At 48.7% G+C, this 14,680-nt stretch overlaps 1 protein-coding gene across 1 annotated transcript; it reads left to right on the top strand.

Moving 5' to 3' along the window:
• The first annotated feature begins 1,401 nt into the window (after positions 1-1,401).
• Positions 1,402-5,209, top strand: IL36RN (interleukin 36 receptor antagonist). Its single transcript, XM_028517683.2, has 5 exons — positions 1,402-1,428; positions 1,643-1,696; positions 3,025-3,110; positions 4,058-4,185; positions 4,332-5,209. The coding sequence occupies exons 2-5, from the start codon at positions 1,668-1,670 to the stop codon at positions 4,554-4,556; spliced, it is 468 nt and encodes a 155-aa protein (XP_028373484.1). The 5' UTR covers positions 1,402-1,428; positions 1,643-1,667; the 3' UTR covers positions 4,557-5,209.
• Positions 5,210-14,680: the final 9,471 nt, after the last annotated feature.

The raw sequence follows: 14,680 nt of genomic DNA, 5'->3' as shown, positions 1-14,680 counted from the left end.
AGAGAGGGAAGGGAGGGAGAAAGAGAGAGAGAAACATCAATGTGTGGTTGCTGGGGGTCATGGCCTGCAACCCAGGCATGTACCCTGACTGGGAATCGAACCTGTGATACTTTGGTTCGCAGCCCAGGCTCAATCCACTGAGCTACGCCAGCCAGAGCATTCAGTGTCATTTTTATTTGACCAATTTATGGTTATTTTAATAATTTTGTAATAAAGTAACCTCCACATCTTTTATTTTTCTGAAGGTGTTCATCACATTAATGGCATTATGTGAAAAGGAGAAGACTATTTTCTATCTTTTGAACAACTTGATATTTTATTTATTCTTGAGCACTTTAAGGCTCATTTAGGCCAAAAACCTGAAGACAGTTTTCAAAAACTGTATGTCTTAACAGTAAATAGTTATCAATAGTACTCAAGACATAATTAAATTTCATTATTATGCTTGAGCACTTACCTTTCATTCAGCTTGATCACGGAGAGTGTGTGGGTGTATTAGCACTGCCTGAGTCACTACACAGTCACACTGGATTTTACCATTTGGAAAGGAAGAAAGATCAATCATAGAGAGCATGAGCTAGATTTTATTTCCTACAGAAACCATTAGACACATGAGCCAAGATGCTGACACAAGGATGCCTGTCACAACATCACTTTCAACAGCAAATAATAATAACAACAATATAAAGGACTGCTAAGAATTGATTACTGTAAATAAATGATGTTGCACCTATGCAGTGAAATACCAAACAGCTATTGAATGTGATGACATCGTGATCTATATTTGGTATGGGAAGATACTGTGCTGCCTTGCTACATGCACAAGCATGCTGGCTGAACAGAGCGTAGTCCTACATCCAGTCATGTGAAAAAGCCATGGGTAATGTGTCCACGTGCAGAGGAAAAGCTGGGCTTACAGGTTTTCCGATGGTGCTATAGTAGTGGAGACAAATTTTCTTCTTTGCCAATCTAGATTTTCAAGTGTTTCTACAATGGCTATACAGACTAAACATCCTGTAAGCAGGAGAAAGCAGGAGAACCTCACCTCTAGGGACTTCCACAAGCCTGAGGGGTTGGGGAAGGAGGGAAGGAAAGAAGGAAGGATGGAGAGAGGGAGGAAGGAAGGCAGTAGTTCTAAAGTCTGCTTTCTGAGCTGCTGTCTGCACTGACACCTTTGGGTTTGGAGGGACCTGAGGTCCAGGAACCAAGTGCTCAGGAAGACCTAGGAAACCCCAGGATGTTTTCAGAATTGTTAGAAGGAAGATAGTCTCCAGAACCTTCCTTCCCTGGGAGAGATAGGGTGGTGTGAGGTCATCGTGGGAAACCCTGCTCCTCCCATCTGTGGGAGTTTCAGGCCTCTCCCTAGCATGTTATTAAAGGGCCTGGGCGTCCCTGTGCTCATCCTTGCAGGAGCAGCAGGCAGACACGGTAGGCTTTGCCAGGAGAAAGGAGTGGTCTTAGGTGGCCCTGGGGAGCTAGTTTCATTCTCCCCAGCAGGACTGGGGTTCTCTTCTGACCCCAGATCTAGGACTCCCAGCTCTGTGGGGGCTGTCCACATGCTGGGGGGTTGGGAGGCTGCCTGCTACCCAGGTCCCCACCAGCTCAACTCTGTCTCCTCCTAACACCTGTTGTTTCACAACAGGACGGTCCACACACTGAAGGTCAGGATGGTTCTGAGTGGGGCCCTGTGCTTCCGGTGAGTATCTGAGCCTCTGAGTTCGCCAGGTCCTGGGGGAAATGAGTGCCAGGTGCGCCTGTTGTCCAGCCTTGTCCAGGAGGGACAGGCCTGGACCAACTGAGCTGCAGCTCCCCAGTTTAGATGGGCAGGTGGGTAATTGTGAACAGCTGCTAGCTGCCCTAAGAGAAATTCTTCAGTCTCTTCAGTCAGGTAGCCACCTCATGGGGGCTCCTCCATGTGAAGACGGACAGGTGGGTCACCTGTGTGGAGCTGCAGCCTCATGTGTCCATGTTGAAAGTGGAAGTCAGGAAACCTGCTGTTACACCTACTGTGGTGACCTGGCATTGCTGGCCCCTCTGCTCCACTGCTCTCTGCTGCCCTTTGGGACAATATAACAGCAACAAAATTACTTGTCAGCCAGTTTGTCTGTCCTTGGGTGTGTGCTGACCAGGCACTCAGCTACACTCTGGACATCACAGCCACAAACGGCACTCGTTCTTGCTCTTGCTGAACTCAGAGCCTAGGCAGCCTTTCCCAAAGTGTGTTCTGTGGAACCCTAGTCCTACAAGCTTCTTCATTAACACAGTGGGGCTCCCTGATAAGGTAAATGTGGGAAATACTGCTGTTTATGTCTCCTCATATGTGAAAGTAGGTTGGGAGCTCTGAAGTAGAGATTTGCCTGTATTTAGCCAACATTGAACCAATTTGTGCACAACATACTTTTTTCCATGTAACATCCAGGAAAACCCACTGTAGGATATAACATCACCTCACAGGATGCCAGAAAATCAGCTGTGCTCACACATGAGACATACATTTGAAAAGTCAAAGGAAAGCATTTTAAATGTAAAGAAATTCTTAATGTAGTAGGGGATGTGTGGTCCAGCAGAAGTAAAAGTCCCTGGATGTCTTCAGTAATGACTGAAGAATTGGATGTTAATCTGGATGAGGCCTGGGCATTGGCTAAGTCACCATCTTAGCTTAATGATGGGCAGACCCAAGCGCAGAGGGGATGAGTGGCTTGTCCTTTGTGACCTAGCAGCAGTGGGGAAGAGTAGGATGAGGACCCAGGGCTCTGACTTTCCAACATGACACACAAGGGACTGCTCGGTGTAGAGAAGATTAAAGAAGGTGAGGGACAGAATCCTTGACTTGTAGGGGGTGGTCTGTGGGGTCATGCCCTGGCTGGACATGAACCCAGTGGGGCTGGGAAAAGGTTGTGCCATTCCTTTGGCATAGCAGGCAGACAGGGAAACAGTGCCTGGAATGGGGAGACTCTGGAGCTAGGCCAAGCTGGACACACACCCACCCTTCCCTGACTGAGTATCATTGTCCTGATGTTCCAGAATGAAGGATGCAGCATTGAAGATACTTTATGTGCATGATAACCAGCTTCTTGCCGGTGGGATGCATGCAGGGAAGGTCATGAAAGGTGGGTACCAATCAGGACCCTTCTTCCTTAGGGCTCTGTGTTCTCTGAGGGAAGGGGGTGGGAGGACTTAGAACACCCACATAAGACCCAGGCTTGACACAGTAGCCAGGGTACCCTGAAACCAGGCTCTGAGCAAGGACAAAAAATGCTACACCTTCTAGCAAAGTGAGACACACGCCCGGTACCACCTGGTGCCTCTAAGCCGAGGTGAGAATGTTTCCGGAGGAGAATGCTTTGTTCTTCCCTCACAGGTGCACCTAGGTCACACATTCCTTTTCCTGGGAGCCAGTGCTGGAGAGATGTAATCAGGCCCCCTGTGTCTTTATTCCCATTTGGGGGTCCCCTCTGCTCTTGGAGATCCTGGTCACTCAGAGTGGGAGTTGGTAGCACCTTCTGGCCTGGTGTTTACTCAGTGTGCACTAGATACTGCAAGCAGCAGGCCCTTCTCTCCAAAACAGCATGCACCTGCCCACCTGGCACACATTTACCAGGCGCAGGGGCCAGGCAGAACCTCTGTGAGGATGTGTGTGCACACATGTTCACATGTGTGCATGTATCTGTTATGCGTGTGTGGGTGGCACAGAGAGGACTGAGACCTTCTCCTGTTCTTAAGAATCTCACAGAGGGGCAGAAAAATACCCACATAACTTTGAAGAGCCCAGAGGGCCTAAGGGTATGAAAGGAGGAAGTCCAATGTCCTGCGGGGGTTGGAGAAGACTTGAAGATCTGATCCTGAGCAAGAGGGTGGGCATGGGGTTGGGAAGTGGTACCATGTGCTAGTGCCTGGATGTCTTTTGGGCCAGTTGGCAGGAGAGCACCCTTCTCCACATGGCAGTTGCTGAGACCTGGGAACAGCATGCCTCACAGAGACCTGCTTCCCAAAGGTCATGATGGGGGAGGGGGAGGGAAGGCAGTCAAGGACCCTGAATCTGGCTTCCTTCATCTAGGCGAGGAGATCAGTGTTGTCCCCAATCGGTTTCTGGATATCAGCCTTTCTCCAGTCATCCTGGGTGTCCAGGGAGGGAGTCAGTGCCTGTCATGTGGCACAGGGCAGGAACCAACTCTGAAACTAGAGGTGAGTCCTATGGGGCATCACCTGGCTTCACTGGGCAGCAGATGCTGGACCCCTGGCATCCATTGCTGCTCTGTGTCCCATGTCCTCAGCCCTGGCTTCCTGGCCACTCCACTCACACCCCTCACTGCCATGCCCTTTGCTCACAGCCAGTGGACATTATGGAGCTCTACTTCAGCCACAAAGAATCCAAGAGCTTCACCTTCTACAGGCAAGACACAGGGCTCACCTCTAGCTTCGAGTCAGCCGCCTTCCCGGGCTGGTTCCTCTGCACTGTGCCCGAAGCTGACCAGCCTCTGAGACTCACCCAGCTCCAGGGAGAAGACAGTGGGGACAACCACATCACGGACTTCTACTTCCAGCAATGTGACTAAGGCAAGGCACCCCTCAGGGTCTTGTGGACAGAGCTGGCCGGGGCAAGTGGAGGAGGAGGAGGCCCAGGTGACCACTCCACCTCTGTTCTTGGGCTCCCACATGGGCACATAGCCACTCTTCCTTCTCCTGGTTCCCAGTTTGGGTAAATTCTGCTGAAGACTGAAGCTTAGTTCACAATTTCTTTCCATGCTGGGTGGCACTACTGGTATGGAGCCCTGCAAACAATGCATGAGGGGAGTGGTAGAAATCCTCGGGGCTTTGAGGTGACTTACCCAGTGTCCCTGAACTCCACAGGCCAGCCCTGTCCCAGGTTGAGCCTATTAGAGCCACTAGCTACTCACATGGGGTCCTGTCAGCACCCCATCCAGAATATGGAGGGAGTCAAAGAGTTAGAGACTCTAGGACCAGGCCTTCCCCCCCTCCCTTTAATTCAGCTGCCATCCTGTGTGCCTTTTCCATCCCCACCCTCTCACTGTTACCATGGGCAGGGCAGGGTAGTGCTGCCCAAGGAAATGGCTCCAGCTCAGAAGACCCAGGATGGGCAGGCATGTCATTCCTTTTGCAACCCAGATACAATTAAAATCCAAGATGCTGGTGTCTATTCACATGGCAAGATGCTCATGACATATTAAGTGAAAAGAGCAAGTTACAAAGTGGCATATCTGTAATTCTGTTTCAATTAAAAAATACTTATTTAAATAAAAAATAGAGAAAAATGTCTGAAAGAGTTTACTTCAATTTTAGCAATGTTGGCATACTGGTATTATATGTGGCTTTCTTTTTGTTTTTTAAATTTATTTGTGTATTCTAATTATTCTATGATGAAGATGGATTACTGGTGTCATAATGAGAAGAATTAATCTTGAGGTGAGCAGACCAGACATCATTTCTGGTTGTCCTCAGCTCCCATGTCCCCATACTGAGATTTGAGTTGACTGCATTCTGCTGCTTTGCTCAGCAGCAGCAGGAGTTGGGTCTCAGCAGAGCTGCCAAGGAGGAGGCTCATGGTGGGTTCCTGTGGCTGGAGTCTCCTGGGGAGGGGATTCACAGAAAGAAAACCCTGCACTTTGAGCTGGAGTGGTCATGGTCCCTGAGATTTCATGGTGTGGGATTAAGCCTCCAAGGGTCTCCTGTGCTGGTTGAGTAATGTCCCCATAAATTCATGTCCTTCTGGGAGCCCCAGACTGTGACCTTATTTGGAGATAGGGCCTTTGCAGGTGCAATTAGTTGAGGTCCTGCTGTGTTGGGGTGGCCCCACATCCAGTACGCCTGGTGTCCCAGTCAGAACAGGAGACCCAGGCAGGAAGACCATGTGTAGATAGAGGCTGGACTTGTGCTACAATAAAGCAGAATGCCGATGGCCAATGCTCCTGTCAGGAAGAGGTGTTGTCCCCAGACCCTCCAGGGGAGCATGGCCTGCCAGTCTCCCCAAATAAGACTGGTGTGTTAAACCACCAAGTCTGTGGTAATTGGTCATGGCAACCTTAGGAAATTAATGGTCCAGATCTCCTGCTGTCCACACATTCTGTCCCCTCCCACGCTGCACCCGTCATCTCTGTGACCAGTGGAATATGGCAGAAGTAAGGCAATGCTGCCTCTGAGGTTCCCGCAGCTTCTGTGCGGGTCTGTTTCCTTGTTCCCTTGAGCTGGGGAAGCAGCTGCATGTTGTAAGCAGCGACAGAGACCTGAGTGATGGAAAATGAAGCCTCTTGCCTAGGGTCACATGAGTGAGTGTGGAGGTGGCCCCTCCAGCCCTAGTCAGGCTGCCAGGATGGCGCCGACTGCAGCCTGGGGAGACCATGACGCAGAACCACCCAGCCAAGCTGCTGTAGACACCAACCCTCAGAAACCATGTGAGAAGATAAATGTCTGGTGCTTTAAGTGGCTAAGTTTTGGGGTCACTTGTTAGGCAGCAATAGATGACTAATACACAGGGAAGAGAAGTAAATGCTTTTATTTATTTTCTTTTTCAAAGTGAACATTTTTCCCTCATTTCCCCAAACATTGTATTTAAAAGCTGATCATACAAAATTTGTTGAATAGTCTCTGTTTTTGCAAGGTTAACTCTTCCTTGACTTTGCACCTCCAGCCATGTGTGCCAGGGACCGTGACCCCAGTGTTTCCACCTAAACCCTGGGGGTGAGAGCAGAGGCCAGGAAGGAACCCAAATATGAGCCAGGTGTTGCACCTGCTCCTCACCTGTCAGTCCAACCTGTATTTCACTGAGGGACTAACAAGGGGGTAGCCAGGCCAGAGGGTCTGTCTCCTGGACCTCCAACTGCAGCCTCCCAGGACTCCGTGCTGAGAACACGGCTCCAGGCCCCAGGCTCTTTCTGCAGACCCGGTTCACACTCTGTACCCACAGGCTCACCCAAAGGCCCTGATTGCCACCTCCTCTGAGGAGCCTTTGCTGAGTAAGGATGCCTGGTCTTCTGCTCTGACAGTCTTGTATGCACCTCTATGCAAACTTTCCCTCATTGTAATAAATTGACTTGGGGTCTGTGGCCCCTAAAATGATCTCAAGGTAAAGGCTGCATCAACTTGTTTCCAAGCTTCTTGCACTGTGTTTGGTAATTGGAATCCCGTGAGTGGAATGTGGAAGCTGTTTCTTAACCTGGAACATTCTTTCTCCTCCACCACATAATTTCAGATGCTCCACCCTCAGGGAGCAGCTGAAATTTTCTCATTCCTGAAGCTTCTTCAGCCTGAAGTGGCTCTTCATCATTTACCAGGCAATAGAACTCAAAAGGGTGTTAGCAGGGATGAGCTGACACATGATGATCGAAAAGGAATGGATGTAAAATGCTGTGTGTATGAGTCGGGGTTCCTGGCATCACGACATTCAAGAGAAGCATGTCTAGTGGTTTTAGATTTCTTCCATTTCAGTACCAGCCCCTAGCCTTGGGTGGTATTTACAGAGGTGTGTACCCAAGGCCTGTGCAGTCTGTGCTAGTTGTCAGCACTGAGGACCATGGTGTGTCCTGAAGAGCAGAGGGGCCCAAGCCAAGTCTCAGGGAAGTGGCAAAGGGCTGGGAGCCTGTATCCTGAAGAAGCCAGACACTAGGGGCCCCTCCAGTACTCCAAGGCTGCCCGTCGGAGGACTCACTTGTTCACTGTAATTCCAGAACACACAAGCAGGGCCGGTGAGAGGACAGATAGAGCTGCTTTCTTGTGTGACCTGGAAATTTTAACTGTAAGGACAACACATACCATTAGGGTTTCTCTGAGAGGTTTGTGAGCTCCCTGGCCCTTGAGGTGTTGGAGCAGAGCTGGCTGAGCCTACTTCTCAGGGACACTGTAGCACCAATTATGTCGTGTCTGGGGCCCTTACAGTTCTAGAAATTTGTTTTTCTATTCAAGGAAATTGTCTGCCTGTGTGTTGTCTCCAACACAATAGGCTTTTGGCCCAAAGGTCAAAATCTTGTCCTTTTTTTTAATCCTCACCCGAGGATATGCTCCATCGACACTAGAAAGAGAGGAAGGTGGTGGGGGAAGGGGAGAGAACCATTGACTGGTCCCCCACCTCAGTATGTGTCCTGACTAAAGATTGAACAGCAACCTGGTTATGTGCTCTGACCAAGAATCAAACCCACAGCTTTTTTAGTACACAGGGTGATGCTCCAACCAACTGAACCAACAGGCCAGGGCTAGAGTCTGGTCTTCTTATCTTTCCAAATGTTTATGACTTAGATCCCCAGCTGGACTGTAAACTAAACTACTCTGTAGGGACCTTGTGCTGTATGTCTTTGTCACACAGCAGTGTGTGTGCTCAGTAAACACTCACTGATTACCAGGGACCATACCCCCCATGCTTCTGCCCTTTACACAGCGGGACAAGACATTGAGAGAGGGAATCAAGAATGACTACTGGCCTTAGAAAATAGAAATCTGGTCCCATTCCTGCCCATCTTCTCTTATCTCTCACTCTGCAGGTATCTGGGTGTTGAACTGATCTCTCTCCGTCCTCCCCAAGCCTTTCATGGAACTTTGTAAATGACCTGAGGGGAAAAGATTACAATAAGGAAGTTGGTACCCAGAGAACAGTATACCTAAGTGTTCTGCCCCTTGTGAGTAGATAGATGGATAAATGGATGGATGGACTGAGTTAAGTTCTGTCAGTTTGGGGCTTGAGTGTTCACCCTGTCCTGCTCCCACTGTGTCAAGTGTCTTAGCTGTCCAGGGCACAGGCTGCCTGCTCAGTCCAGGGTGGATCTAAGGTCAATGTCCTCCTGAGGTGGGTTTTCTCAGATATTCTATCCTGTTGCATTTATACCAGTGATTGGATGTCCTCTCATCTCCCCAGACAGGGTCATACTCACCATGTGGTGAGCCCCACTCTCCCATTGCTGGGCTTCAGCTATCAGACATTGTTCTGCCCTTAGGCCCCTTGGACACACTCCTTTTCCATGTGCTGCCCTGAAGCCTGGAGTGGAGCCCATGGCACATCAAAGGGAAGGCATCACAAGGACATCTGACCCCAGCACTGTTTACCTGGTGGCCCAAACCACCAATAACTGTCAATGACAGTAGCAATGAGCAGGGGCCCAACACCTAGCTTCTACAAACAAACACTCATTAATACCCTCACCTTCTCATTATCCATAGTGTGCTGCAGACATTGTGAAATCCCCAGGCTCTTCTTCCCCATCCTGGAGCCAATTTTAAAGATGCTGCAGGCCCAACCCACCTGTTCAGACAATATAAACCCTGGGCAGGTGCCCTGAAGAAATCAGGTGGCGGTTCCAGGCACCCAGGATCTACAGGTCAGTGGTGGGCAGGCAGGGTTCTCTCTTTTTATCTCTTTTCTTCTCCCTTCTGCCAGCATCTCCAATATGCCCCTTTCCTTAACTCCTCCTGGCAACTTTCTAGATGACAAGATGTCCTACCCACAGAACATCAGGATTGCTAGATAATTCCAGGGGTACAGAGAAGGAATTTAAGGAGAAGCTGTAGGTTGAGTTAGATATTTTTGATACTTAGAACCATAGATTTTAGAAAGTGATGTCAGAGGAAATATCTAGGCCAGTGGTGTTCAGTAGTGTTTGGTAAAGTGTGGGGTTCCTCAGAGATACCCCAGTGCCTGCTTCAGTGGTCAAGGAAAATGCTCACAAGTCCTGGCATCTCCATCACTCCCTGACTCAGCAAAAGCAGGCCACTTTTATCCATTATACTTTCATTAAGATTCTGTGTACAGATTCAGTGCAAAACTTAGATTTTAAGAGTATTACCTGCCCAGACTCTCATTTCAATGAGAATAAGTTGGAGGCCCAGGATCAAGGGGGTTTTCCAAGGTAGCGAGGGGGACCCAAATCGGTACCAGCACTACATCTTGAACCCACCCTTGCCATTGAAGTCAGCTGCATGTGCTTCTGTGCCCTGCCCACAAGTAGCATTCATGTCAGTTGGGAGGCTGTAGGAAGCTAGGGCCATGCTTCAAGATTGTGTTACTTTTCATAAGGAAAACAAATGTCTATATATAGAACAATAAAAATACAGAGAAATTTAATAGGAGTGCAGAGGAGGGTATAATAATAGCAAAGGACAGATTCATTAAACTCAGAGTCATGGCATCATAGATGGTTTGATCTGATTCTTAATAACCACATATTCTAAATTCATGATTTTATAGATGCTGAAACTGAGTGTTGGAGGTTAAGTGATATAGCCTTGTATACCTGAGTTGTTACTCTGAGCTGATAATTAATTTGGCAGAACCTTTAGATAACGATTCCATGTTCAATGACCCTAGTGCCACAGGTCAGAGTGGACAGCAGTGAGAAGGGGTGACTTCTGAGGCAGGGAAATCAAAGACAGCCCTGAGTGTGCCTGCTGGAAGGTGAGAAGAAGTCGCATGCCTGGAGGGGTGGTTCTGTGTCCACAGAGAAGTAAGATACTCTCACATGAGGAAATCTGGGCCAGATGGTGGTGAAGCGGGCAGCCACTGTGGATTCTAGAGCTGGGCGGGGATGTGGCAGAAGCAGTTCTTAGAAGATGAGTCCAGGTTGGTCTGGACTGAAGGTAGAAAAACCAGGAGTACGGGTCCAATGGCTGTTAAGAAGTCAAAGTTACAGTTCAAAGAATAATCTATCAGAACTCACTGATAAATCAGAATTGGTCAAGGAGGTTTGGGAGAAATGGTCAGTGATCCTTAGGTTTTCGAATCTCATGGCTGGAGGAAGATTATGTCAGGGAGAGAAAGAAACTGGGAGGAAGAATGGGCTGAGGGGGCAGGAGACAGTTAATTTGACCTTAGAGATCTTAGGTTGGGCATTACGGCAGGATGTCTAAAGGGGGTGTCCTGTAGGCTAGTGGAGGTAAACTGAGGTGTTCAGTCTGGGCTTCAGGGGGAGTAGACCAACATGATTATTGCAATTGTGGAAATGGGTGAATTTAAACTCTGGGAAAATGAAAGAGAAGTGGTTAGGACTTTAACTTGTGGCTTCCAGTCTTAGGGATGCCCCCAAAGGGATGGGAGAGTCTGTGACATCTGAGAAGAGGACATGGAGAGGTATGAAGGTGATCCATGGCAAGGGTTCCTTGGGGAGAGGCCAAATATCAGAGGGATCGAAAAGGAGTCCAGAGGGTGGTGTGCAAACAGCATGGAGGATGTCCGGGGTGCTGGTGTTTGCTCCAGGACAGGTAAACTGATGAGCTCTGAGACAGCCAGAGACAGTGTTTAGGGAGGGGTACAGCACAAAGTCCAGTGAAAGGCCACTTAGGGACAATAGAGAAGGACAAGTTTGGGAATGGAATGTGTGGCACCCTGGGAGAGACCGAGGCAGCTGTACAGCAACAGGACCCCGAGGCTCCCTGGTGAACCAGACAGGACCTTTCACCCCTCCTCATTGCTCCGCACCCCTCCGCACTCCAGGGGAGACACTGGGATTTGGGGCTGCGCCAAGACCGGAGGCTTCTGGGGCCCCAGGGGATCCCCCTGGACTGGACCTGCACTGAATTTCTGCTGGCTCTTTGAGCTGACACTGACTGAGAGTGAGAGTCATCAGTCCCCCTGTCCAGCCTCACAAAGGCGCCCCACTTGGTCCACCCCCGCCAGACTCCGGCACAGCCACCAGGATGCCCATGTTTCTGTGCCATGACAAAAGGACTCCCAGTAGTTTGGCTGAGAGAGAGCATAGCATCAGGTGACCTTTGTCAAGGCCATGCTGCTGTAGGCCTCCCTGGGCTGGGGGATCACCTAGGGCTTTGCTACTCAAAGTGGGGTCCAGGGACCAGCAGTATTAAAATTACTTGGTTGCATGTTTGAAATAGTCTCGGGTCCCACCCTAGATGGAGGGAATCAGAATCTGCATTTTAATGAGAGCTGTAACTGATTTATTTATATGTTCGTCAGAGAGAGACGAACTGAGCTGGTCTAGCAGTCCCAGGGCTGGCTGATCACTGGAATCACTTCAAGCCCAGGAAATTCCCCTCAGCAAGGGCCCCCAGGGGATTCAGTGGGCAGGCACTTTTGAGAGCCAGTTAGTCTAACTGAACACCTCACTTAAAAAAATTAAAACTTACTTTACACTAAAAAGAAAATTCATATCCATACAGGAAGAATGTTGAGGTGTTAAAAAAACAAAACCACTCATGATCCCATCACTGCAGGTCAGTGCCGTAGCAAAAAGTGGGCAGTCTTTGCTTCTCTGTGCGTCTTGGAATGCATGTGGGTTTAAGTGGAATCATAGCATGTATTATTTAAGTCTTGCATTTTTCACTCAGTATATTTTTAATGATTTTTATTGTATTTTCCCATTACCATTCAGTCCCCTTATAACTCCCTCCCCACCCAGCACCACTCTATTTTCCATGTCCATGAGGCCTTTTTCTTTTCTGCTCCATCCCTCCATCCCTCCCCTCCCCTCCCCTTAGCTGTCATCCTGTTCTTTATCTATGAATCTGCCTTTCTATGTTGCTTATTAGTTCAGTTTGTTCATTAGATTCCACATATGAGTGAAATCATATGGTATTTTTCTTTCTCTAACTTGCTTATTTCACTTGGCATAGTGTTCTCCAGGTCCATCCATTCTGTCACAAAAGGTAAAACTTTCTCTCTCCTCTTTTTTATGGCTGAGTAATATTCCATTATGTAAATGTCCCATAGATGTTTTACCCACACATGTACTGATGGACACTTGGGCTGCTTTAATATCTTGTCAATTGTAAATAATGCTACAATGAACAGATGGGTGCTTACTTCTTTGAATTAGTGTTTTAGTTCCTTTGGATGTATTACCAGAAATGGGATAGCTGGGCCAAAAGGCAGATCTATTTTTATTTTTTTGAGGTATCTCCATACTGCTTTCCACAGTGGCTACACCAATCTGTATTCTCACCAAGAGTGCACAGGGGTTCCCCTTTCTCCACATCCTCACTAGCACTTATTGCTTGTTGATTTATTGATGATAGCCATTCTGACAAGTGTGAAATGATATCTCACTGTAGTTTTAATTTGCATTTCTCTGGTGATTAGCGAAGTTGAACATCTTTTCATATGTCTATTGGTTTTCTGTATGTCCTCTTTGGAGAACTGTCTATTCAGGTCCTTTGCCCATTTTTGAATTGGGTTGTTTGAGTGTGTGTGTGTGTGTGTGTGTGTGTGTATTGAGTTTCATAAGTTCTTTATAAATTTTGGATATTAACCCCTTATCAGATGCATTAGTGAATATGTCCTCCCATTCTGTGGGTTGTCTTTTTATTTTGTTGATGGTCTCTTTTGACGTAATTTTTAAATCAACAGCCTGTCTATTATTTGGACACTTAGCTTATTTCCAACTTCTCACTATTGTAAAAAGTGATGTCATAAACACTTTCATGACCAAATGTTTGGGGAACAGGTGAAACTGCCGAGTACACAGACTTCTTGCACACTTCAATCGCCTCACCAGCATCTGTCCAGATCTGCACTCCCGCCAGTGCCCTGTTATCCTTCACTCGCACCGACCCTTGAACTCTCACCACGAAGCCCAGGTGTAGGGGATGGGATGTGCCAAGGGTCCTAGTGGCAGATTCGGAACTAAGGTTGTCCCTGCTAGACCCTCCTTCTAACACCCAGGCCATGGAGGTTGGTACTGCTGCAGTGGCCGAAAGCCCGGCATCAGCATCACCTTGTCCTCTCACCTGCCCCCCGAGCGCCCCCAGTGCCACCCTCCCCCTCTCTGAGCCCTGCTCCTTCCCCCACCTTCCTCTTTCCCACCCCCTCTTATTTTCTGCACTCTTATCTTTTTTCTACTATTTTCCCTTCTTGGTGAGAATCTTATCTATTTTGTAAACCTCGGCCTTAGCCATCCTTGCATTTTACTTTACTGGGCTATTTTCCAACTCTTACTGCCCTCATGCCCTAATTTGATCTGGTTCTTTTCAAACTAGATTCCAGACCAGTCTTTTGAAAGTCATTTTAGGGACAGGTTCTAGGGCAGATAACCCAGCTGAAGGAGAGGAGCCTCGTGGGGCTCTGTGGTCTGGGCTTTATATGGGGACACAGGCTTCAGTGTAGAGCACTCATCCTCAAAAACACAAGTGTCTATGCATCGAGCCCATCCTGTTTCTGTGTGGTGTAAATGGGGGGTTTATCAGGCTTTGGATGGTCTCTTTTCCCTGGTCTCAGCAAGGCAACCTAGGCCCTAAGAATAATGCTCTCTAACTCTGCAGGACACCTGCTGTCCATCAGTGCTGGGTCCTCCCCCGCTGCTAAGGGAGGGTGGACTGCAGTGACCCTATGCCACCGGGAAGTGGGACAAGGTTTGAGTGGGCTTATCCTCAAGCTGTGAAGTGAGAGTCCATCCTTCCCTTCCCCTTCCCCAGGCTCAGCCCTGGGAGGTGCTCCTGGCCAAACAATTTGGGGAAACTTGTTCTCCGGTTTTCCAGGGCTGGCACCAGAGCACAGTCACACTGTCACACCCAGCCAGCTTGACCTGTTCCCAGATGGCCCCAAATGAGGGCTGCCAGAGCTGCCCGGAGCTTGCAGGGCAAGGGAGAGAGTTCTGTGGACTCTGGGGGCCAGTTATGGAACAGGGTCCTGATGGGAACTTCCACCCTGTGACTGGGGATTTGGGGCACACTGGGTATCTGCCCCCAGCCCCACTGCCTTCCTTTGATGGCTCTTCCTTCCTTTCCCCCAGGA

This window comes from Phyllostomus discolor, chromosome 6, assembly GCF_004126475.2.
Source record: "Phyllostomus discolor isolate MPI-MPIP mPhyDis1 chromosome 6, mPhyDis1.pri.v3, whole genome shotgun sequence".
NCBI lineage: Eukaryota > Metazoa > Chordata > Mammalia > Chiroptera > Phyllostomidae > Phyllostomus > Phyllostomus discolor.
This window is presented reverse-complemented; position numbering and strand designations above follow the sequence as displayed.

What these genes read in the sequence shown, in the direction of transcription:
- IL36RN (XM_028517683.2), top strand. Translation starts at nt 1,668, where the DNA reads ATGGTTCTGAGTGGGGCCCTGTGCTTCCG. An exon ending in AGTGGGGCCCTGTGCTTCCG is followed by an intron (nt 1,697 to 3,024) that starts GTGAGTATCTGA and finishes CTGATGTTCCAG; the next exon opens with AATGAAGGATGCAGCATTGA. An exon ending in TGCAGGGAAGGTCATGAAAG is followed by an intron (nt 3,111 to 4,057) that starts GTGGGTACCAAT and finishes TCCTTCATCTAG; the next exon opens with GCGAGGAGATCAGTGTTGTC.